At 44.3% G+C, this 24,363-nt stretch overlaps 1 protein-coding gene across 8 annotated transcripts in view; it reads left to right on the plus strand.

Annotated features, from left to right (window-relative positions):
* sema4d (sema domain, immunoglobulin domain (Ig), transmembrane domain (TM) and short cytoplasmic domain, (semaphorin) 4D) overlaps window positions 1-24,363 on the plus strand; it is a 36,871-nt gene that overhangs the window by 9,890 nt on the left and 2,618 nt on the right. For 3 of the 8 annotated variants that reach the window (XM_042058700.1, XM_042058702.1, XM_042058701.1), the window contains exons 3-16: window positions 15,265-15,398; window positions 16,015-16,160; window positions 16,273-16,335; window positions 16,454-16,552; window positions 16,661-16,754; window positions 16,898-17,014; window positions 17,189-17,340; window positions 17,670-17,845; window positions 18,017-18,173; window positions 19,539-19,761; window positions 19,896-20,011; window positions 20,630-20,805; window positions 21,030-21,076; window positions 21,482-23,639. In XM_042058700.1, coding sequence (XP_041914634.1) covers window positions 15,265-15,398; window positions 16,015-16,160; window positions 16,273-16,335; window positions 16,454-16,552; window positions 16,661-16,754; window positions 16,898-17,014; window positions 17,189-17,340; window positions 17,670-17,845; window positions 18,017-18,173; window positions 19,539-19,761; window positions 19,896-20,011; window positions 20,630-20,805; window positions 21,030-21,076; window positions 21,482-22,464 — 2,683 coding nt within the window. In that variant the 3' untranslated portion in view covers window positions 22,465-23,639. Of the gene's footprint in view, window positions 1-3,127; window positions 3,196-12,798; window positions 13,253-15,264; window positions 15,399-16,014; window positions 16,161-16,272; window positions 16,336-16,453; window positions 16,553-16,660; window positions 16,755-16,897; window positions 17,015-17,188; window positions 17,341-17,669; window positions 17,846-18,016; window positions 18,174-19,538; window positions 19,762-19,895; window positions 20,012-20,629; window positions 20,806-21,029; window positions 21,077-21,481; window positions 23,640-23,948; window positions 24,174-24,363 lie in introns of those variants that run through there. The other 5 variants (XM_042058704.1, XM_042058705.1, XM_042058703.1 and 2 more) reach the window with 4 other exon arrangements.

Genomic DNA, 24,363 nt, shown 5'->3' on the forward strand with positions numbered 1-24,363 from the left:
ACGAGGACATGATTTTCCCCACCACTTTTATTGATTGGTTTAGTTGTAGCTGTTAAACGGAGTATAGTAGCCCCTTCAAAAGTCCTTTCTTAATTATCTGCTATTGAGTAGTACGGGGTACAGCAGGGGAAGGTGCTAACCGGAGAAAAGAGTCCTCAGTAATCACCCCTTTACTTGCCTCTTGCTCTCCTCTCTTTCTCCCTTTTTTCTGCTGCCCTGTGCCCGTTTCTTGCCCTGTCCTGTCCCCTCTCTAAACTGGCCCAGAGCAGAAGTGGCAGGGGGTGAGGGCTTTGGGGTGGTGGCAAGTGTGACCGTAGAGATGAGCGGGGAGAATGCTGGGTGTCTTCCAGCCCGGAGTGATCACATGTCTTATGGATGATTGGCATTTCCCAGCGCTCTTTCTGTTTACTCATGACTCAGTGCTGCATGTGAACTGGGTTCAAAGTTCAAGTGCCAGTGTTGCAGTGCTAGGGGCAAAAGGACAGCGGAATTAATCTTGTTATAAACAGTTTGTCAGTTCTTCTCATTTCATAACAACACTGATTAATGTTGGTGTTCAATGTGTAAATTGATTTGTGTAATGTTGGTGTGTTCAATGTGTTGATGTTCCTCCTCAGTGGGTTGTGCTCTAGGCTCCTGTGTTACTAGGGGAGTTGGGTCGAGTCCCCTGCTCCTTCGACTTGTTTAATGCATTCAGATCAGCTTAGCAATTTACAGTGTGTGTCTGGCTGGAGGGAGGCACATTCTAATCAAATGATGTTTCTAAATGCCCTTAAATTGCTTTTAGGACCATATGTTTAGATGAGTTGGTTTGAAGATCAGATTATGTAAGTGTGTTACTCTCGATGTTGTCCATGTAGTTATATTGATCATAATCAACATATCAGCCAGAATAATAGGCTTTTTAAAAAATCTGGTGTCTCTTGAAATCAACATTTAAAGTAGGCCTAATCTTTTGGATCCTTAAATCTGGTATTCATGTTCATGGTCCAGAGGTCACCTTCAAATTGTAAATAAAGGCGCTATCCATTATCAGTGGGACACCCGTGACATGCAGACTTCCGCTGGCTCTTGGGCCTCTGTTAGAGGGGTGTTCCTCAGCAGGGGCCTGTCACACAGGGCTGAATTGAGACATGTCAGACGCCGGTGTCACGTTTTGTGGGAGTCAAGTGAGGCCGAGATCCGAATGCTTCCGACTGCTGTTTAGAAGCGGGCGACCCCTGACACAGAGCTCATCAGTTAAGGCGTCCTGTCATCTTCTCCAAACTTCTGATACCCCCTGCCTGAGTGTTGATGTGCGTGTGAATGTGGGGGGATCCAGACACCTGCCATGGAGTGAGGTTGAGGGAGGCGTGGGGAGTTGGGGGGAGTTCAATTCGCCCCCACGATTCTAAGTAGACCATTGAGCGTAGCTTCATTTTGACGTCTGCCATGATATTGTTTTGTCTGCAGTTAAGCTGTCATTAATGTGAGGGCTTCATTCTGGAGTCTTATTTGAGGAGCCCAGATAAAATTGTCACAATGCTTCTCACAGCTACCTCCTGTAGCTCTGGTTCCAGCTCTGGGTATTAAATATTCAGTGACCTGGTTTATAATGTGTTGCAGAAAATGAAAAAGCACAGAGATGTATGCCTGATATATGCACCTTGAAAAGTCCATTTGGCAAGATTTTATAGTTATTTTCTTTTAAATGGATGGCTTGGTAGAACTGTTAAAATCATGTTCAGTTGGCTTTTTATTAGCTATAAACAGAGGTAGTTAATAAGAGTTTGTGCGTGTGCAGGAATTGCTGCATGATTTGACATAATTATGGGTTGTTGTTGGTACAGTGCCCCTCAACAATATAGTCACTTGTAATGCTTGGATGCCCTTGTGACCTAGATTTATTTGTATGGCATATTGTCTCGATCACAGAATAATGATCTCTGTTGCAGTGCTAGGGGCAAAAGGACAGCGGAATTAATCTTGTTATAAACAGTTTGTCAGTTCTTCTCATTTCATAACAACACTGATTAATGTTGGTGTTCAATGTGTAAATTGATTTGTGTAATGTTAAAAGTAATGTTGGTGTGTTCAATGTGTTGATGTTCCTCCTCGGTGGGTTGTGTTCTAGGCTCCTGTGTTACTAGGGGAGTTGGGTCGAGTCCCCTGCTCCTTCGACTTGTTTAATGCATTCATTCTTTTGAAGTTCTTTAATTTTGCGTGGGGAAGCCTCTGAATGAGCAAGGAAAGTGATTTGAATGAAGCACTGGCCATCTGGCACAGAAGCTTAGAGAGCAGAGATTCTCCTCTCCACTTGCTTATTTAGCTGGGCATGTAGACACAAGATGCATGTTTGGCTGATCATAAAAGGGAATATCACAGATGCTGATGTATGGAAATGTCTTTGTGGCAGCAGTGAGCCATGATTACCACGGTGTGAATCTGGATGGAAAATGGAGATAAGACTAGAATGTCTGCTTCCCAGTTCTGCAATGTGGATTTTGGTCAGATCAGAAGAGTATTGAATCATCTGGAATATTCCATAGATTCTGCACTTTTAGCTACTCATTGTTTCAGTAGGAAGATGAACTCCTGAACTAGCAAAGGGCTCAGTGCTGGATAAGGGACCTCCATGGATCAATATCGATCAGGTACACCAGACAAACTCTTGTTTTTAGATAGAATAATATATTGATGTCAAGCAGTATAGTCTATTCATGACTGTCATATGTCCCATGGACTATGACCATGCCTATGTATGTGTTCATCGTTTTAGCTTGTTTCCTGCCAGTTGTTGAAACGCCAGCTAAGTTTCTAGGCAGTGTGCGATGTGATGGAGGAATATTGTCTGTTGTGGTTGGATTTGGCTTAACTGTACTACTGGAAGCAATGGGTATGTCATAGCTGTGCCAGAGATGTTGTTTCATGGTGTGTGTTTTTTGTTGATTCATTACTCTAAATGTGGCTGTTTTTTTGTTTTTTTTAAATGTAGGACTTTGTATCTCAGGCTCTATACACTGATCTTTAGGAACGGCTGTTTTGTTCACACACATGCACATGTAAAGATGCATTGATATGAACTAGTGATATCCCATGAACTAGTGATGTCATTTGTCATTCTATACTTTTCTCTCCCTCCCCATAGCTTGAGGATTTTGTAATTCAGCGGGAAGAAAGAGACTCAACTAGTCGAACGTCGTTGAGGAGCCACAGGTCAGAAACAAACTCCCACCCTCTTTGGAACACTTGCAGACCTGCATGCTACAACACGAATACTGCATAACACCCCCCCCCTCTCCCGCACCCCCCAATGTCACCCCACCAATACCCCTCCCCCAAACCACCTCTGCATGAAAAAAGCCTTGATGGTGGCGGTTCTGAGACACTCCTAGCCTGGGAATTGATTTTTAAAATGCAAACCCCTCTTTATAAATACTCTTTCACTGCTCTGTTAATTGTCTTCCTGTGACCTGATGTTCCCCGAGTTGATTGAGATGCAGTTTTTGGCTGCTTGTGCTCTTGCTATTTGTGTTGCTGAGGGGCCACTCCCCCATCCCCCTTTGCAACCTTGCTTCTTTCAGAGACATAAGGGGCTTCCTTTTTTCCTTTTCAGCAATGCTCCCACTTATGCTTTTGCCTCATCGGCTTCTCCTGTGTGTTCCCTCTACATTTTTTACTTGAGTTATATCCTGACTTGATGAAATCAAATGTTTCCTTTCATATATTTTTCAGAAGTATTTGCCACTTTGTTGCTTTGCCTCGCCTTGCCTTGCCTTGCCTTGCCTTGCCTTTGTTGCCTGTGTTATTTGAAAGCATTCGTATGCCGTATTTCAGTGTAATGCAGCCTTTATTTGAGCATTTTACATAGCCATTGTTACTAATGCTGATCACATATTTAGGACATAAATCTGTTGGCTAAAGCAAAACTACAGAGTATTCCAAGAAGCCATCTTACTACCTTGCTACTTATTTTGTGTTCAGTAGAGCACACCTATTTGCTTGACGTATGCAAACAGCAAACTGAAATCTGATAAGGCGATGTATATATTGCAGATCATGAACCTGTTCTACCTGTTGTGTTTTTTTGAATGGTTAGTATTGGGAATGTCCTTATGCGATACAACTCAGTTGGGATGGGTTATCAGATCAGTTGAGTTAGTTGGCCTGACCTGGTGAGACTAAAATAGTGTGGGAACTGTCGAGTGCTTTAGTTACCACACTGGTGTACAGAAACACCAATGGCACGGGAAGGCAGTCACACAAGGGTAGCCATTGTTTGAGTGTAACAGTCTTAAAAGGCACCTTTGGTGAGATGTGCAAGATGCACTGATGGGGAATAGTGTGAAGCATCAGTGCTTGTCTTTGACCGGGTTCCATCCCTGATAGGCAGGGAGAATTGATGGAATGTTTTGGCTCGATTGCATCCCCCGTTTCTCACTGAAGTTTCTCGTCTCTCCTGTGTGAGTGCCAAGTTCAGGGGGCCAGGCTGCTGGAAGCGTCTGGAGTGGCCATAAACTCTCCGAAGGAACCCCAAAAGGGATCTTTGTTTCCCCTGGTCTAAATCAGACCATGAAATCAGTGCCATGCTGGAAATAGTCCGCGGCAACAGTGGGGAACGCTCTTAAGTGCCCATTTCCATAGTTTTGGAAAGTGGGTGTTTGCCATGGACTTTAGGAGTTGTATTAAAGGCTGGTTAGCACAGGGTGGGGGGTGCAGTGTGCAGGACACCTGGGTGTTGGATCACTCTAGACCACAGCTCTTAACTGCTGTGGCTTTGTGAGGCCTCCAGAGGCTTGGGCTTTCACAGTAAACACATCACCAGGTTCCTTTCCTCGGTTTAGCAGCAGGCAGTGTACAGTACCAGTGAAGCCTGGCGGGGAAGGTCTTCTCAGTGGATTGTTTGGCACTGGTTGTTTCTGTCCAAATGGAATAAAATAACTTCAGCGTATAAATTGTTTAATGTGTGGATGTGCTTATGGCATCTCAATACCAGCTCCCTTAACCTTATACATTTCCACCCCTATTTTGGAGTTTTTCCTCGAAATTGCACACCGCCTACTTAAAATGGCCCTGTTGCCACATACTTTGACTTACAATCAAGTGCCTGACCTCTTTGGAAAGCTAAGGCCTTGTAGAATTTTTTGGTACCAATAGATTGACTGTGTGATGAACTATCAGAGAGTGGCAAAGGGTAGAATGATAGTTTTTTTTATAGGCGGTTATGCACATCTCTAGAAATGACCACATTCTGCCCTCTTGGTCACTTATTTTCTCTTGAAAACACCACTGAGGCCCACTACCAGGTCTTGTGAATCTGTATGTCAAAGTAGATCCTTATAGGATGAAGTATGACTGTGTGGGACCCATATTTGTGTGGGCATACACATGCGTTTTGCTAAGTGTCCATTTGGAGACTCCAAAAGGACCTTTGGTTACCCAAAACTAAAACTCTTCCTATACAAGAACCCCTTTATGCAGAACCATGATCTTGGTGTCAAATGAAAGGTTACAGTCTGTGTCTCATGATGGAGTGATCCCTGGAGAGCTTTGCAGTGGCTGTGCCATACATTTAGAGATGCATTATCTGACCTGGAACTCTTACTTTTGCTCCAACACCTTTGAGATTTCCATGAAAAAATGACAAACAAGGTAATGCAGCAAACATTTGTATTATAAAATGAAACAAAGGTAAAAATAGTAAATATTATTATCTCCCCCTTCCTCTGCCTCTCCCCCTGCTTCTTGCAGCACCCTTTCCTCTTTGTGTCCCACTGGTCTCAGCCACTGGTCTCAGCCACCGGCTCCTCTTCCTCAGACACAGGATCCTCAGCTCTTGATGTTTTGCTTGGTGGGACCCAGTCTTCATTGCTGTCACTGATACAATTGTACAGATGGAAGTTAGACTCAGACCCACTAAAGTATATGAAAACCCTTCCCAACAACTTATACAAATTATATAAATGTGTGTACTCAGGTCACACCTCCCCTGCACTCTTTTTTACACAAACACACACACACTGCATTCTCACCTAACTCCCCTCCCCCAGATACCAGAACTATTCACACCTCCCCCTGCACTCTCTTTTACACACACACACACACACACACTGCATTCTCACCTAACACCTAAAAACTATGCACTAAACATTACAAAAGCAAACGAAACTGTATCTGTAACTGTATATGGATATAAGTAGTATACTCACAGCTCGAAATCAGGGTCCTTCCCAGCTAAAAAGTTGTGCTCCTCCTCGGAGTCGCATTCGGAGAAACTACTTTCGGCTCCTCCAGATCATCGATGTCCTCCGGTTCAACATGTTTCGTTTTTGCTTGTCTTTTTGGCATGTTTTTACAAACAAAAACCTTCAAAAACTGCCTCTTGCTTGTTCAGTAAAACACTTCCAAAACACTGCTTCGGTGACTATGTTTACGCATCTGTTTTACGCATTGAATTTAGCCGACAAGGAAGTAGAATGTGACGATGTGTCACATGTCTAAAGAAAGCTCTCCTCATTGGCTACACAGACATCTAGGTCCCATCTCATTGGCTCAATCAGACGCAGCGCTATTGCCATTCAAAGACTGGTTGTCAGATTCATCGCTTACGTGACTCATTGGCTTTGATGGCATCTATCTCGACTCTCATTGGTCCTACAGACATGTAATTGGTATCGATGGAATCAGAAGAGCCTCGTGAACACGCAGAGTACCGTGAATCCAGCGACAATAATGGAAGTAGAACCGAAATATATGGATTTCCGCGAAAAATAAGTTTTTACTTCGCTTCTTTTCGTATGCATCTGTTTTGTTTGTACTGGCGTGTACAACTACTCAATATATTGGCAATAAAACAATGTAGATATTTTACATCTATGGATTCTTACGAAAATTTCAAGACCAAGCATGCTGGGCTAACTTATTGGTACGGCCATACAGACAAGTGACAAAGTATGAACGCAGCAACTTTGGGGGGTGGTGGAGGGGGGTATTCTGATATGTTATATATCGGGATAAACTTATATTTTACACACAAAATATATGTTAATTCATGGAAAGCTTTACATATATCGATTCTTGAGATTCTCAGCTTTAAAATGGTATATAGCATGACTATGGTAGTTCATGATAAGGTGCAAAAAAATGCATGGGGGTTGTTGGGGGGAGGTGGGGGGCACTGTATTTGTCCCGAATTCGGGTCACTATTAATGTACTGGGTTAAGAGAATTAGGAGGGGATTTTAAATGGCCATTAACTAGACAGCCCATTAAACCGGATCTCTCCCTGGGTGTAACTTTTAACTTGTATTTATACACCACATGAGTCAGGGGTGGGGAGGGGGAGAGACGGTTGTATTGGAAGCAGACACTCGCGGAGGGTCTCGTGAACAAGGTACACTCCCAGAGTCCCAAGTGCTGGTGCAAGGCAGATATGGTGGAGGGCACGGGAGTAAGTGGTGAGCGGTCGGTAAGCGATCCCACCCCACCAGGGTTAAACCGGATCCCCCTCCCGAGAGTTTGTCATAGAGCGCCCGCCACGGTCACCCTGGCACCTGCGCAAGCCCATCAGCAGGAAGGGCACTGGAACAGCCTCGAGAGGGCTACCGGTCTGTCGTGGCACCCAAAATAGCTAGGCAAGTAGTATTCACCAGAGCTTAATGCCCAGGATCATATTAACCTCAAGAAATAGGACTCTGGTTAACGGGAAGGGCCCTGGCTCTGTTGGACTCTATACTGCTCAGGCCTGCGACAAGGCCCCATTGCACAACAACTCTGCTAATATTTATTACCCCTCTCTATATTTACACTGTTCCTAGACCATTGGTTAATGGTTCATTTGTCTGTCCTTACTGGGTAGTTTTGAGCAGCAGGGGGTCTCTGTGAAGTGTGGCTGTTCCTACCACCTCTGGCCTGTGATTTGCCTGTCCTGTGGTTGTGCGTGACGTCTCTCTGTGGTGTAATGAGATTGGATAAAGTGCAGGTGCACTGGTGCACACACAGTCATCTTAGAGAGGGGGCATTAGAAAGAAAATCCTGCTTTGGTGCAACTTGGGCATGTCTCTGGTCCCCGCAATCCTTCAGACTCCAAGATCCCTAAAGTCCTCATTTCACTTAGCGTGCAGATGCAGAAAGGGATTTATTATTATTATTTTTTTACTTAAGTTGCTTTGACGGTCTCCTGGTGAGATGAGAGGCAGGCACAACTGTTATGACTTGTAAACTGATCCCTCATGTCTATTGTTTTTACCAGCAGCTCAGCTGCTTTCGTGCCCTGCTGGGTTCGTCCCCTTTGGGAATAGACTGTATCTTTCTCAATGTGCAATGTGGGGGTAACCGGGTCTTGACCACCTCCTGCTCAAATGAGGCTTGAAGAATGTCAAGGCTGGGAGCTGAGAGATGAGGTCTTGTCAAAGTGAGAAGGTTTCTGAATGTCGGTTGGTGGCATGTCAGGGTCACCTGTGTGTGTGTGTGTGTGTGTGTGTGCGCGCAACATTGGCTGGTGCAATGGTGGAGATGGCTTCACCATAAATAAGAGGGGCTAAATGAAGGCTCCTCCTTGTGTCCACATGTCAAGTATGCTGTGTGTTTGTTTCCGATGACCTCTGACTAAGCGTGGCCACTCTGCTCTCTGCACTACGCTAGCAGATGGTAATGCACTGGCGCTCCAAACCTCATCCTTACATTTTAGGCTTCAGAAAGGCACACATGGTCATTACATTTTACTGTGCTGCTGCAGAAAGCATCCTCACCAGAATGAGTCCTGTTTGGAGCTGCACCTCTCCACAACTCTGTTTGTTTATGGTCTTTTTTTAAACCATGCTCTCCTCATGTGATCCGCGAAGGGTGTGTTTTGAAAGGCTCTCAATCACAGGCTAAATATACATTTTAACAAGAGCTGACCTCTCATTTCCCTTTAGTGTGGTCACTTTATGGTGAGCTGCTAGCTCAGCAGTCATCCGGAGGGTAGCAATTATACGTGAGGGCATACATTTTGTGTTCGTTGTATGGTGATGACCCTGCCCAGTTCTCTCCAACTCCCTTAGGCTTTATTACTCCCCACATTCTGCCAGCCAGGTCAAGACTTTTGGAGTGTTCTGCAAATTGACAATATGTATTTTGTTCTTTGGCCGAATATGAAAGCATTGAACTTCAAATTCTGACCACCAATCATTTCCTTTTTTTGTCATCCTCAGGGATTTTATTTGCAAATGGAAAGATACTCGGCAGATGTTCTGGGATTTAATTTCTTTGTCTGATGTATTGGTTGATTTTTTTTTATTTTTTTTTTTTTTTATTTATTTTTTTTTTTTTTTTCTCTCTCTCTTTTTTCCATATATATTATGGCAGAGGATTTATCTAAATAGCTCACATGGACTTACCATGCTATTCTCAGAACAGGAACCCTCTGTCTAGCATTCAGCCATGTTCTTTAATCGGGTTGATTAATCTATGCCAGGAGTACTCTATGCGTATGTATGGCCAATAATTTATTATTCTGATATCTTTTCTTTTTTTAATGAAAGGAATTCCTTTGTTTCTGTGACTTAAGATTATGATGTCATGTGGAGAACATCAATTCTACTGCCAAAACCAAAAACCCAGTATACACCCATTATTTATAGTGCATCTGACATCTGTCATCAAGGCCAAACGCTGTGGTCGTAGTATTGTGTTTCAGAGTGACTTGACATGGCCGAACAGATACCACATTTCACAGGGCTACTCCTCTTGGTGCCCACATAAAGAGGCAGGACTCTGCAAGGAGGAACAGAGACACTCTTTTGGGGGATGTTTCAGAATGGGTAGGATATTGGTCAGAATGCTCATAGATTCACCCTGAGGCATCTGGTAGTAAGCAAGAGAGTCGATTGCAATCAAGTGTATTGATTACAGCGCAGTGTGCAAACACACAATGAAAGATTCTGTATCTTCTAAAATCTAACAAATGTTCTTTTTTTGTACAAAATGTCTGTCAATATGCCCTGGATCTGCTGACTTGTACATGGATGGGCCCCCACGGATGGGCCCACTCGGGCCTTTCAGGGATGAGACACTGCTCACATTGACCGCACTAGAGGGGCACTGAAGGAGCTGCCAGAGCCCAGCAGCAGAAGCCAAGCCTGACAGGATGGCACTGGAGGAGGGGGGAAGAGATCCCCCATACTGCTGCCTCACCACAGAGTTGGAGCATTGTCTTGCCAGGCGTTTAGCGGTTTTTAGTTTTTGTTTGTTTGTTTGTTTGTTTGTTTGTTTGTTTGTTTGTTTGTTTGTTTGTTTGTTTCATGAGCAGGTGTTGAATTGGATGTGTCTTTATAGAAGGTTAGGGCACAGATGCTCATAGATTAACAGACAGTTGTGGTTGGTGTTTGCATGTGTTTTTTTGCATTGATTTTTATATTTACTTTTGAGGTTTCTGTATCACATTAGTCAACAAACATAATCATCACCGTCATATGTCTACAACATAATTGGTTTATTTTTCTGGAATATTTGGTTCTGTGGGTTGAGTGTTTATTCTTTATGGATCAGTCCACTGAGGCCTGGGATCACTAGAGATTTTTTGGCTTGGCATTTGACTAATCTAGCCTGGCATGTGAATTGGCAGCTTGGTGAGTGGAGGAAGTGGATGGCCCTCTGTGGTTTTTCTCGGCTCTATTGTTTATTTACTGTAGAAAGTGCACAGAGAGAATAGAGATTACTCTTGTCCCTATGGAAACAAAAAGCCCTTTGTACCTTTGACCTCCTTTTGCGAGTCTTGTTATAAATACGTTATTTTGCCAGTGTTACTTTTGGTCTTTGGAGCTGCGGTCTAGCCACCTGGTGTGTGTAAATTGTGGTAGGAGACCCAATTGTGTGACTCACACCAATGCTTCCAAGGTCATATTCCTACATTAGCAAAATAGTGGCCCTTTTGTCTGAGGAATTTGGTAGCAGAGTTTAGCTGGGTCACAACTCTGAAAAGAAACAACTTCTCTGGAAGGACTCACGCACCACTCTGGCATGAGTGAGTCAGTCTGAACAGGAACTGTCTGACAAAGCCTGTGTGTGAGGTGGCACTGGACCTCCCCTGGGCGCCACTTCATTTGTCACAGCCAATCAATATCTTATTTGTTTAAAGCCACCGCTGGCTACCGATTTGTCTATAATTGTTCAGTAATCATGTAGAGTAACACAGACATTGGTAGATTACCATTTTTATTGATTATGCCAAATGCAATTAAGAATATCTCCATTTTAAAAGAGAAACTGCAGTCTTGGCCATTTCTTCTGTGTTTTTTTCTCGCTTTTTGCTCGCAGGTTTCTCTGCAGAGCTCCCCCTACAGCTTCGGAGTATATATTTTACGACACTCCTCAATCGGTCAGTCTGCCGCTTTCCTCTTTCCCTGTTCCTTCGACAACAGTTCACTCACTTTCTGCTTCTTTTCGCTGGCTCTGCCATGACGAACGTCTGAGAAACTCCATCGCTACCTTGTTCTAGCCGGTGCCTGGTGTGTATGTGTGTGTGGTGTAGTAAAGCAATTTGTTACATCGCGAGACTTTCTGCCTCTGAGGCCGTCGGCCCGCCGGCCCAAAGTTGAAAGGGTGGTTTTTCCGCTCACAGGCGCCGGGGGAAGAGAGACTGCCACCATTCAACCCGAAAAAAGTCATGTAACCATTCCAATGACTTCGAGGCTGTTCAGTTAAGGTAAATTAAGCTAAAAAAACCTGCATAGTTCCCCTTTAAATTGCAACTTTTCTGAGTTACCATGGTGATTATGTAGGTGACAAGGAGATGTATACTATTAAACTGATTTCCATTTAATAACATTAACAGACTACACTATAAACTGAAGGGCTACTTCATTTCAGCGGAATACTGAAACCACAGCTTTAGTTGCTGTGAGAGGTTATATGTCACTGAACTGAAGTGGAAAAACATACAAAGTTATGGAAATAACTGCCAAGAAAATATCCCACCAGTTGTAACCATCCAAGTAAAGACTTTGTGGTTCCTGCAATCAAACTGTCAGAGATAAACTGAATTGGTGGTGAGCTGGTCCTGGATAATGCCACTGTTGAACTATACAGTATAGCTGTTACTTCTTGCCAAGTGTTCCTTCTGCAGCAATCCTGCAGCATCTTCTGCAGCCTCTTGTGCAGTAGCTGATCTTCCTGTTGGCCTGCTATAGAGCTCGGCTCTGAGTGCATCTGTGCCGTCTCTTCCCCTCCAGGTGTCCCCCCCCCCCCCCCCCCCCAAAAGCGGATGTAGCTGAAAACCCCATTCATGCCTGATATTGACCCTTTGATGTCCCTCTTTGCTTTGGGGCATCCAGTTGAATGGTCAATAAAAGAGCAATATCCATGATGCCAACATGCTGCCTCAGTGTCCTCATAAAATCAATGCTACTACTACTTGCGCCTGTAACTTTGAACTATCCTTTTATATTTTTTGCAGACTTAGTGCAATTCCCCAGTACAACTGGCTCTCCTCACTCTCCCCCTTTCCTCTAGACTACATATCCTGAAGAAGTTCTATCGTCTTGTAAATCCATAGTGTGATACAAGGCCTCTCAACAGCTTTACCAAATACTACTAAGCTTAGTCTGTCATTGAAGCATGAATTCTTGGGTGGAGTTAAAAGCGCTAGCTATCCTATAACAGATACCCGGATAAGTACATTTGCCATTTTCATTGAAGTTTAAAAAGAGTACACTTCAGTTTCTTTTGTCACAGAATTTCCATGCCGTGATGGTCAGCAACATCATGGCAATCATGTCTGTGCACGACCAGTGCAAATGAAGCAACCAGCTATCAGAATGCAGTTATAGAACACCTGTTATCAGATGGCAGCGTGAGCGGAATCTGATTGCAGACCTTTATGTAACCTTCCCTGACCCTCCTCCATCTTTCATGAAGTCAAACAGACGCCCTTTCTGTTGCAGCAGGACTCCAAAGAACCAGTTTTACCTGTTCTCTCACGAAGGATCACTTTCCCTTCAACTTTCAACGAGAGAAAAAAAAGCCAAACTGGCCATCTGGCTGTGGTGCTGTGGCGGCTTACCCACTGTAACTCCAGCTGTATGCATAGCCTCTGGCCGACAGCACATTACATCCAGACCCAGACTCGCTGGACTACAGAGGCAATAGGCCAAGCTGACGCCGAACTGCCTGTCAATGAGAAGGTCAGGCAATCGTCTGTGATCTCAGGTTAACCTCTGGACAACAAGAGACGAAACTAAAGAGGGCCAAAAGAAGACTTGGGCTATTGTTCTTTATGGGCACCTCCCATTTAGGTTAGTTTTCCATGTGATTTGATGTGAAACGAAAAATGACCAGTAATCAAATTACTTTGGTTAATTTTAGGCTTAGTATTTCCTGGTTTCAGTGAAAAGTACCATTCTTTTTGTTCAACGAAAGTGTACAATTACAGGGACGTAAGACTATAGTTGATCATTTCCACAATATCTTTATGTTGCTGACAAAAAGGTTAAAGTAATCAGCTTATACTGTAATTTGTTAAAAAAAAACTTATTTCATTTTTCTGTGTGCCAGGAGACTGGCTATTCCCCTGAGCTTTCTGCTTTTTGACCCAGTTTGGCCGGGGTTAGGGGCAGATTAAATCTAATGGGACATTTGGACAGGCTTTGGGAGAGGTTTGCGTGTTGATTTTGAAGATTATATGTGCAACATGTGCCATGTCTGACTGTGCTAACCATCAATGTTGGCGTCTTTTCAAGCACCTATATCAGAAGTGGCATGCACACTGCAGCTATGCACTGGCCCACCGTGACCCGTGTGAATGCTCCACTTGTGTGACCTACGTCTGTGTTGTATCTCACAATGTTCCATGGACTAGTGGATTAGTGTCACATTGGCTGCAGTCTTTGCTGGATAACTAGTGAAGACAGAGCAAACCTTGAGAATCAGTGTGCAGTGAACAGTCAAGAGGCGCGCTATCTTGGGTGTCCTCTTTCTCTTCCAGGGATCTGTTTTACACTAGCCAGCTCTGTCATGTGGGGCTGTTAACCTCAGTTATCAACACTATCAGCAGGTCAGGGATGGTGGGAACAAATGAATAGCTAGGGAGGACCAAAAGGGGAACTCTAAATTAGACAAGCAAGAGGTAGGAACAGGCCGCCTTTTATAATATATATATATATATATATATATATATATATATATATATATATATATATATATATATATATATATATATATATATATATATATATATATAATGTATTCACACATTCAGCTACAGCTGCACGTTTAGCTACATGCAGCTAAATTAGGTACTTTGCTGTCTCAATTTTTTTTCCAACAAGTTTCTCTCAACTGCCCTCCCCCTCCCCTTTCTTTACCCCCTTATGCTTTGTCTGCACGTTGCTCTAATGCTGCAGGTTGCTCTAATAAGGATGGTGATGAGACAAATACGATGTGTGAATTTGTGTACGTTTTGTCACACATAGAGTGTGCAAAGGGAAGTTTTATCTTCAGAATATATATAATTAAGTCAAGTGGCCATGACCAGCCTCAAATAGTCATATCCTGCAGGGTTTGTTGTTGTGGTTAAAATTGATTAGATATGGTGCAGGAATTCTGATAGATTGTGGTTAAGTTACATTAACTTTGAGCTACTAGTTTGTTTGATTTTGAATTGTTTGTTTCCAGCCCACACCAATGGGGAAATCTTTGATTTTGCATGCATTTTTGAAAAAATGCTAGATCACAAAACATGAGTTTTTGACAAATGTTTATTTTGTCAGTCAGGTATGGTGTCTGTCTGGTGCAGGAAAGTGGGTGTATGTTGTGATTACATAGCATGATCATGTAGTCACGCAAACCTCTGATTTTGATCTGCTCTGTTTTGAGTGTAAGAAGTCAGTGACACGTTTTAGTGTTTCTTATTTGTTTCAGTGTTTCTCATTTTTGGGAATTTTCCCCAAAGTTTGGTTTAGATGATGTGTTCCAGAAAAATGATGTTTAAATCCAGGAGGGAAACAAAAATGATGTTTAAATCCAGGAGGGAAACAAATCATGAGGAATCTTAAACCACCTCATTCTTATTCTGTACATTTTGCTTCTCTCCAAAGTGGCATTTCTCTCTCTTTGCCAGTTTCACAGAAAGACACGCACTGCTAACCAACAGCAGAGGGGAAGTGGAGTCTGTGGTTGCCATTTGCACGCTTCATCAGTTGCACTGTCTCGCTTTGAGATTGTGAATTAGTTTTCTTCCCTTCACCTTGTTGTCAGCATAGCTTGAATCTACTCACACACTAGACATCAATTTGTTCTCTCCTAACAGAGGTAACCTCACTCTGCCAAAGATCCCGGAAACTAATATGGCCTTCAGTGTGCTGGGAGTGTTTCTTGGACTGCTCCTCGAGGTCTCCTCACACGGACCATCCAGTGGGCCGAGGACATCATGGAAGCATGAAGGTAAAAATGACACCCATCAAGGCATGTTATGTTGCTCATTCACCGTGTACAATTTAGCTTTATCTCAAGGCTCATTCTGCGTCATTAACCAAAGTATCTGCTGTATGGAATATGTAAATATGCTATCAAAAAATCTATGCCACCTCAGAGAGACTTGCAAAATAGAAGGCAGTCATCGAGACGGAGTGTTTGCTTTCATCGTGTGCACATGGCAGAGGGAGGGGGTTTCCGAGCATGTGTGGGCGCATTGGTGTTATGGGCCGAGCGTCGGCGCACGCAACCTGAGCTGTCTCTGTAGAGTGACACGGAAGCTGCCAGGCATAGCAGAGCGCAAAGTGTTGCCAAGTTCATCATAAATCATCTCTCACTTGTGCTCACTTGCTTTCTCTGTCTCCTCTTCCTCTTTCTAAGCAGGAAGTCCACTGTTAGACAACAAACAAACAATTTATATATGTTTTTTTTTCTTCTAGAAAGGACTGAACAATTCAGCAAAAGGGCTAAACACCCTAACTGTTATGGCCTATGACATCCACGTTGGATTTAAAAATGGTTTTATACCCTTTCCTGAATTGGTTCATTTGTCTTCTGTTTGATGAATTTGTGCTTTTCTGTACAGATGTAAATTTGGTGGAGTTCTCTGAGCCAGGAGTCTTTAACTACTCTACACTGCTACTGAGTGAGGAGAGACATGTGCTGTATGTGGGTGCGAGGGAGGCCATCTTCGAGCTCAGCATGAAAGATGTGTCTGTCAGGAAGAACAAGGTAAAATACACACAGTATGTAGAAGACCAACATGTACTGTGATCACTCAGGGAATTTACTTGAGAGTTACCCTAAATCAAATGATACTTAAACAGTCCTTCATTCTACACAGGTCATCTGGAAAGTTCCAGAAACACACATGGAAAAATGTATTGCAAAAGGAAAGTCAAAAGAGGTATGTTTGGAATGTTGGTTAAAATCACTATCAGTGTTCTTCTATCTATGAAGTCTTCCATAGGCATTTGAGCATGTCAGACATGTTGCTCACTGTGACTTGCGTTTCTCTCCCACAGACAGAGTGTCTGAACTACATTCGGGTTTTACAAGTCCTCAACAAAGACAGCCTGTATGTCTGTGGGACGCATGCCTTCCAGCCTCAGTGTGACCACCTGGTATGTCAACCATGACACTGTGCAGATTTCCCTCCTTTTACTTTCCCACTCTTTTACGTTTCATACTATGGGACCACAGTTGATCTACTTCCTTTGCCTTTTTTCCAGACCCTTAAAGATTTTAAGCTTCAGGAGAAGCAGGAGGATGGGAGGGGGAAGTGCTCCTTCGACCCGGCACAAAGTTTTACCACAGTCATGGTTGGTGAGTTGACCCGATATCCTGATGGCCTCAGGGCCCATGGAGAAAAGCCACTGTTGTTTTTCTGAACACTGGAGTGGAAACTCCTGTCTAGGCTGTTCAAGTCCATTGAGTGGGTGTTAAAGCTCTGATTTGTGATCTTCCAGATGGAGAACTGTACTCAGGAACGGCTTATAACTTTCTGGGGAGCGAGCCCATTATCTCCAGATACTCCTTGTCCCAGAGTCTGTTGCGCACAGAGTACTCCACATCATGGCTTAATGGTAATGATGAGATTCTGTAGTTTTTAAAATTCAGTTTTCATTGTTGCCATTTTTGTGGGACAGTGTAATTTACATTTCAGATTCATCAAGCTTTTTAGAACTAACATGGGACTGGCATCATACAGTACAGCAGATTTCTCCCAGACACTAACCCTCATCCTGCTTTTTTCACAGAGCCCAGCTTTGTGTTTGCTGATGTCATCCGAGAGAGTAAAAACAGTGCAGATGGTGATGATGATAAGATCTACTACTTTTTCACTGAGGTGTCTGTGGAGTACGAGTTCTATGGCAAACTACTGATCCCCAGGATTGCACGTGTCTGCAAGGTGAGTATGTTATCTGGCACCAGAATGCCCTCATTGATGCTGCTCAGATAATTGGAGGGGGCGGGGGGGCACTTCACACAGTGGAGGGTGAAAGCTGGTTTCACCCTCCTATCGTTCCAGCAGGTGCAAATCTCACCCGAGTCTGTAATTTGGGTGATGCCTGAAGGGTCCCTTTAAATATGTAAAGGTTTAAGTAACTATGAGTGTAGATGTCCATTTAGTAATCATAATTATCCCCTCTACTTTCAGTGTGTGACACTGCACATTAGTAGCTGGTAGCTAGGAGAAGGCATAACTATCCTGTGACACTCCCCTGTTCCTCTCTCTAGGGTGACTTAGGTGGCCAGAGGACACTGCAGAAGAAGTGGACATCCTTCCTGAAGGCCAAGCTGGTATGCTCTATGCCTGAGCTCAACTTTGTCTTCAACGTGGTTCATGATGTGTTCATCCTGAGGACCCCGGACTGGAGAGAAACGGTCATCTATGGGGTTTTCACCTCTCAATGGTGGGTGTGCTGTATTATATGCTGGTGTGGTGTCAGCATTTGTAGTGGGTTGGCTTGTGATTTTCACTTGTAACCTCAATCAGTTATCTTTACATGTATTTTTGACATTTTTTACATTTGTGTTAAATGTGTTTTTTTTTTGTTTTTTTTTTCCTGGTTTACTTCTTTCAGGGCAAATGTTGGCTTGTCAGCAGTGTGTGCCTACAACATGTCCTCTGTTGAGGAAGTGTTCTCAAAGGGGAAATATATGCAGAAAGCCACTGTGGAACAGTCCCACACAAAGTGGGTTCGATACAATGGCATCACGCCCAGTCCTCGGCCAGGAGCGGTGAGTCTGTCTTCACTCATGACTGCCTCTTTAGACTGAGATTAGTGGAGGGTCTGAACCATCTGATCACAAGCAGAGCCACCCAAAGTCTTTGTCTGGTGAACTTCTTGAATAGACATTTACATCTACTAATCTTTTAAACAAAAGCTTTTCATAATGCAAAGCATTAATAATCCCACGTTGCTGGGTGTCATGCACATAATAGATCTTATTCTTGTATTTAGTTTCAGTTGTATTCAAATTATTTTATTTTGCATGTCCTCAAGCCTCCACCACACTCAAAAAAATCAGATATGAACCCATTCTTTGACACCAAGCCATGCAAGTGCACAGTGCATAACATATCATGGCGAGCAAGTATATGTGTGCTTTTACATAGCTGAAATATAGCCTGATCAGCTAGTATGAAAAGGTGTGAAGAATGAGCCCAACCATAAAAAAGTCATGACAGTTGATGGTAAATTGAATAGTTAACAATAGCACCTTAAAGTTACCTTGTTTGTCCAGCAAGCTTGGTTATGTTATTGTTTTCTAGTAAGCAAGTGCAGACAGGCTGATGTGCATACCAACATGACTTCAAAGAAGATTCTGCATCACCCATGTTTTTCTTCTTTGAAGCACTGCCTTGCCCCCTTCTTGGAATGTAACCCCTTTCCCCTACCTATATATTTCCGAGGTGGACACAGGACAGACTAAACTCCAATTAACTCAGACAAAACCTTTGGACCCCTCACTAACCCTGTGGTCAGTTGGTCTGGTCAGTCAGTATTTTGATGTTTAAAATGCTTTCAGTATTTAAGTAGCAGGCATGTGCTTGCCATTTTCACAATCAAGGACTCCCAAAAATGTTACTGATCCAATCAGCTCTCTGTCTGCTCAGTTCTCCACAAGACCTCTTGGAGGATGCAAGCGTGCACTCTGTGCACCTTTGTACGCTCACCTGAGTTGGCGCAGCGCTAGGGCTGCGTGTTGGCAAGGCCCTCACGATACGATATGCATCACGATACATAGGTCACAATACAATACATCACAATATATTGTGGTACAGCGCATTCAATACATGTATCGCAGTGTGCAATGTATTGAAAATGTAAAAAGGGAGCTGAAAACACAATTTACTGTGTACCACCAAAACAAATATTGCAATAGTCGGCTGTATAGACATTTTTGCACAGCCTAATGCTTTTATTAGAAATATCAATATTTGGCAGCGGTGGCGTTACAATATATTGCACAAGTGGCGATACGATATGTCGATATATTGATATTTCGATATGGAAAGCACAGCCCTATTCAGTGCATTGGCAGTGGTGAGACGAGACGTGTGAATTGTGTTGATCAAAGGAACCTGCTCTCTTCCTGCAGTGCATCAACAACCACAACCGTCTGCAAAACATCAGCAACTCGCTGCATCTCCCAGATAAAACACTCCAGTTTGTGAAGGACCACCCACTGCTGGAGGACCCAGTGCTGCCCATTGGTAACGGCCCCCGGCTCATCACCAAAGACGTCAACTACACACAGATTGCTGTGGAAAGGGTCCGTGCCCTTGATAACAACATGTATGACGTCATCTTCACAGGGACAGGTGAATGTCCTGTCTGTCTGCGTGTGTTGCTGATGCTTGTGTTGGTCTGTGGACGCGTTGTCTCAGTGTTCTGCTTGCATTTCTCATGACCACTGATTTTTTGTTTGTTTTTTTTTTTGTTTTTTTTTGACCAGATAAAGGAGTCTTGCACAAATCCGTGGTTTATGAGGGAGAAGTCCACACAGTGGAGGAAATTCAACTCCTCAAAAAGGCTGAGGCCATTAAGACGTTGCTTCTGTCCACACAAGGGGTAAGTAAGGCACATGCGTCTGAGCCAAAAGAAAGAGGAAAATGCTATATGCCTAGATCAGCAACAGCTGGTCAGCTTGGTCTGCATACGCATGCCACTTCTCCAGCACCCGAAGAGACCATCTCATTTTTGCTATTGCATTCGCTCCCTCCCCTGATTTTTCATGTAGTTATTCATTTAGCCATATTTCCCATATCCCCCCAGATCCTCATATTCCGTTATGCTTACACCACTGGTTTAGGATAACCATCGCTTGTAATATCAGCTGCATTTCTACTTAGCTTGGAAGGAGAAACTTTTCCGATGATGGAGACAGCAAGTCTGCACAATCAGACAACCACAAGTCATTCTTCCGTTTTGCAGCCAGTACCCACAAGTGTGTCTATTGTTTCTCATTCTGCCTCACAAACATTGTGAGATACCTGTTGGTGGTTTTCGAACACAGATATGCATAACCACAGAGCCCAAGTTGAAACTGGATACATTGCTGTCTGTTGGATCTTTTAGGCCAGTGCTGCTCAGACTTGTGTTTTCTATGCTGCCAGCGGATGACATGTGTACTAATTTCTGTAGTGGGAGATCATGTTAAATTTGTGCGCGTGTATGTTTTGTTACCAGGCCAGGTTTTTGTATGCTGGTTCAGATTCTGGTGTGGTTCAGTCGCCCACTGCTTTCTGTGAGAAGTACCCCACCTGTGGGGACTGCATCCTGGCTCGGGACCCTTACTGCGCCTGGGACCCTCGCACCTCCTCATGTGTCAACATATTCCACAACCAGGAAGTCACAGGCGTCAGGTATGCCTGGATGTCCATCTGCTGCCGAAGATCCACAAAAATTTTAAGAACTGTGGACATAAGTCCTTTGATATTGTAATGATATAGGAATACTGACTGATTTACACTGTAACACAAACCTTCAGCATCTTATTGCCTACATATACTTACTGTATCTATTTTACTTGACTAGACCTTTGTTTCTGTAAAAATCCCAATGCTTGTATTCTGGTTTGTTTTTACAGTCGTTTGATCCAGAGCCTGGCTGGTGACGTTGACCGATGTCCTGCAGGTACATTCACAGAGTGCAGGAGGAGTTGATAATGTCTGACCATGAGCTGGAAAAGAGACTGTTAATATGATGAGGATGTTGCATCTGCTCCACAAAGGCTGGAGAGTGCAGCCATCAATGTAATGTGTGTTAGCATATCAGCCGTGTTTATCATAATACTCTGAGCTATCTGGCTCAAAATGGATTTGTGAGTAGGCAGAGCAACTCATCTGGTATCTGGTGATGCTCTCCATTGTAATTAATGTCTCCTAGGCCCTCACGGAGGCAATTAATGATTGTTGTTGTTGTCCCTTGTTAGCCAAGCCATTCTTGTATGTTGTCGTTCAGAATGGTACATAGAGGAACAGTGAATAGAATGCACCAAGGAATTTTAATTCACTCTTAATGAACTTGTTCTGTTTGTAGCCAGGAGACTTTCTACCAAGGAGTACCAGGGCATGGAGGTGGAGCCAGGGAGTATAGTAGAGCTGCCCTGCCCCCTGCTGTCCAACAAGGCAGTGGCACAGTGGAGAGTCAACGACAGCGTTCTGACCGAGCCCTCGCGGTTCCAGTTGCTGTCGGACACAGGCCTGGTGATCTACAGCGTGGGCCCCGACGAGCAGGGCCTCTACGAGTGCTGGTCAGTGGAACGGGCCGCCGGCAAGGACTTCAGAAGCCTGGTAGCCAGATACAGGCTCATCCTGCAGACGCCTGTGAACCCGCACTCGCCAGGACACCTCCCCCGCTCCTCCTCCTCCGCCGCCACCTCCTCCGCAGCCTCGTCCGGCGCTAAGGCAGCGCACGTGCCCACCGCGCCTGCTGAAGGTAATGGTATCACCTCCGGCCCCCCTCCACTAACATCTGCCCAGCCTAGCTCCACCCAGCAAACGCCCCCAATAACCCTCACCCTCAGCTTGGGCGTCGGCCACACGGCCAGCGCCCTGCAGCCCATGCCCCCGTCCAGTCACGAGCCGAGCGCCAAGACCGTGGACCCCTCGGCCGAGTACTTGCAGCACGACAACAGCGGCGCTCTCCTCTTTCTCTTCCTGCTGTTCTTCCTGCTCTTCCTGGCCGCGCTGGCGTACAACTGCTACATGCGCTACCTGCCCGCGCCGTGCCTGCGGCTGCGCGCCGCCCTGCTGGGCACCCAGAAGAAGGCGCAGCCCGAGTACGTGGCCTGCGAGGCGGGACTCGTGGAGACGTCGGCCGAGAAGCCCGAGCTGACCGAGCAGCTGTTCCAGAACGGCGCTCAGCTGCGAGCCCTCCGCGACACCGGCTACGAAACAGAGCCAGAGTGTGGCAACGGTCAGGTCCCCTCACAGGGTTACAGTGATGAAAGCCCCCCAAAAGAGAAGCCGTTTGACGTGGACTGTGTGTCGCAGCCTATTGAGTATGCGGACGCTGACTAGTAAGCTGGGGTGAGAGGGCGACGCTAAACTCCATTCCATTCATCACGCAATTCAAACACAGAGTTCAGTTGTTAAGCAGTTTAGTGTCCCTCATTTCAAGCTCATTCACACACCTTAAGAGTATGTAGACTCGTCAAATTTAGTGATCAGAAGTGTTTCACTAAATGATATACACTTTCCCCAAAACCTTCCTCCTGAGCTTGATGCAATATGAAGAGTATTTTTAATTTTTGTAATATAGAATTTAGCTTTAAACTGAACAACCTGTGTAACCTTGTGCATCTTTCTGCAAGACAACTCAATTTAATTCCAAATTGGAAACATAATTTACCAAATTGGTAAGTGAACTTGATGTTTTCCAAATTGGAGTATGGAGTACTTCTTTATGTGTTTGTTCATCGTTAGAGGCTTTGCTGTAAAACTGGCTCCATGTTTCAGTGTGTCAGTACATACCATTGTGACCGATGGTCAGTCAGCTGCCTCCAGACTGTGGTCCATCACATGTGGTAAACCTCAGGGATGTTTGATCAGACTTTGTTCTGGAACCTTACCATTAAATGCTTGAGCAGTGAGGAGATGGGAGGGGGGGAGGGCAACCTTCGGCCATACACACTGCCCAGAGAAGAGAGGGGCCCTGTCTGGGAGACTGATCGGACTAGTAAAGAGACAAGGACATGAGACTGCTGAAATCCAAATGGCTGAAGTGGTTCATAATGTTTCTGCAGACTGCAGAGTGGCATTCTGTAAGTGTCGCTTTTCAAATGTCCAGATGACTTCTTCCTAACAGCCCTTTAACGGAGACTATGCTAATTCAGGTGGAGCTTGGGCAAGATTTACTATCTCACGACCACAGACTAACAAACATAACAAGCAACCGGTACCACACCTGACCAAAAATACGCTGAATTCCATGATGGTTTTTGCACTCGTACAGAAAGTCACTAGACCAAGGGACTCGTAATTGTGTTTCTTGTGTATTTTATGTTTTTTTCTTTTTTTTTTTTAAGTATTTGCAGCCATTTGCAACACCTTGTTGAATCATTGTGACTAGAAAACATTTTTTTAAAGACATTTTTTGTAAATCAGGTGTCTGTTCCTAGAATCTTCCAGAATTAGTCAAGGGCACTCTTAGACAACGGCAGGTGAAAAGAATCTCTTGTCTTCTCCCTAAACTTCAAAAGTACTATAATTATATACAGATAGCAATGTTATTGAATTTGTTTTGTAGGTTTCTGTGGTAAATTTTTGTTATGACTGACATTATTTTCTCTTGAAGCCTTTTCAAAAGGCATAACTTCACATTTCCCCCATCTTTGTGGGATCTTTGGTATACCTCCCAGCTGTTTTCCTCAATGCACTCCTTTTCTCTTCCTATCCATTCCCTCCTTGACATGCACACACTCACTCTTTCTCCTTCCCCCCTCTCTCCCTCTCTCCTCTTCCTCTTGGCTCTCTTGCTATGTGTCTCTCTGTCACCCTCACAGCCCCTGCTGTCCTTTTTCCTCCCGTTGACACATCGTCTGTGTGCACCTCTGGAAGTAGTCCCTCTATCTCTTCTTCCTCCTCATCTCCCTCCTCCTCCTCCTTCTCCTCCTCCTCCTCTGGCGCCGCTCTGCAGGGTGTGGTGAGGCTACTCCCGCCCTTGCTGCGGGATCAGGCCTGGGGGGTCCACACCCACCAGGTTTTCCTGCTCTTCTGCCTAGCTGTGGGTGAGTGGCACCTTTGACCTCTGTCCTGTCACCCCATCACCTCTCCTCTCTGTTTGCTCTGTGTTGCATGCTCCTCTACACATCTCCTAGCATCCTCCCAGGCCTGACTCATTATGTCTGTAAGATCCACTTCCTGTGATTACTTTTTCTTTTAATTATTCCTAACGCCACTAAAGTGGTAAAAGTACAA

Source organism: Alosa sapidissima, chromosome 13 (assembly GCF_018492685.1).
Source record: "Alosa sapidissima isolate fAloSap1 chromosome 13, fAloSap1.pri, whole genome shotgun sequence".
Classification (NCBI taxonomy): Eukaryota; Metazoa; Chordata; class Actinopteri; order Clupeiformes; family Clupeidae; genus Alosa; species Alosa sapidissima.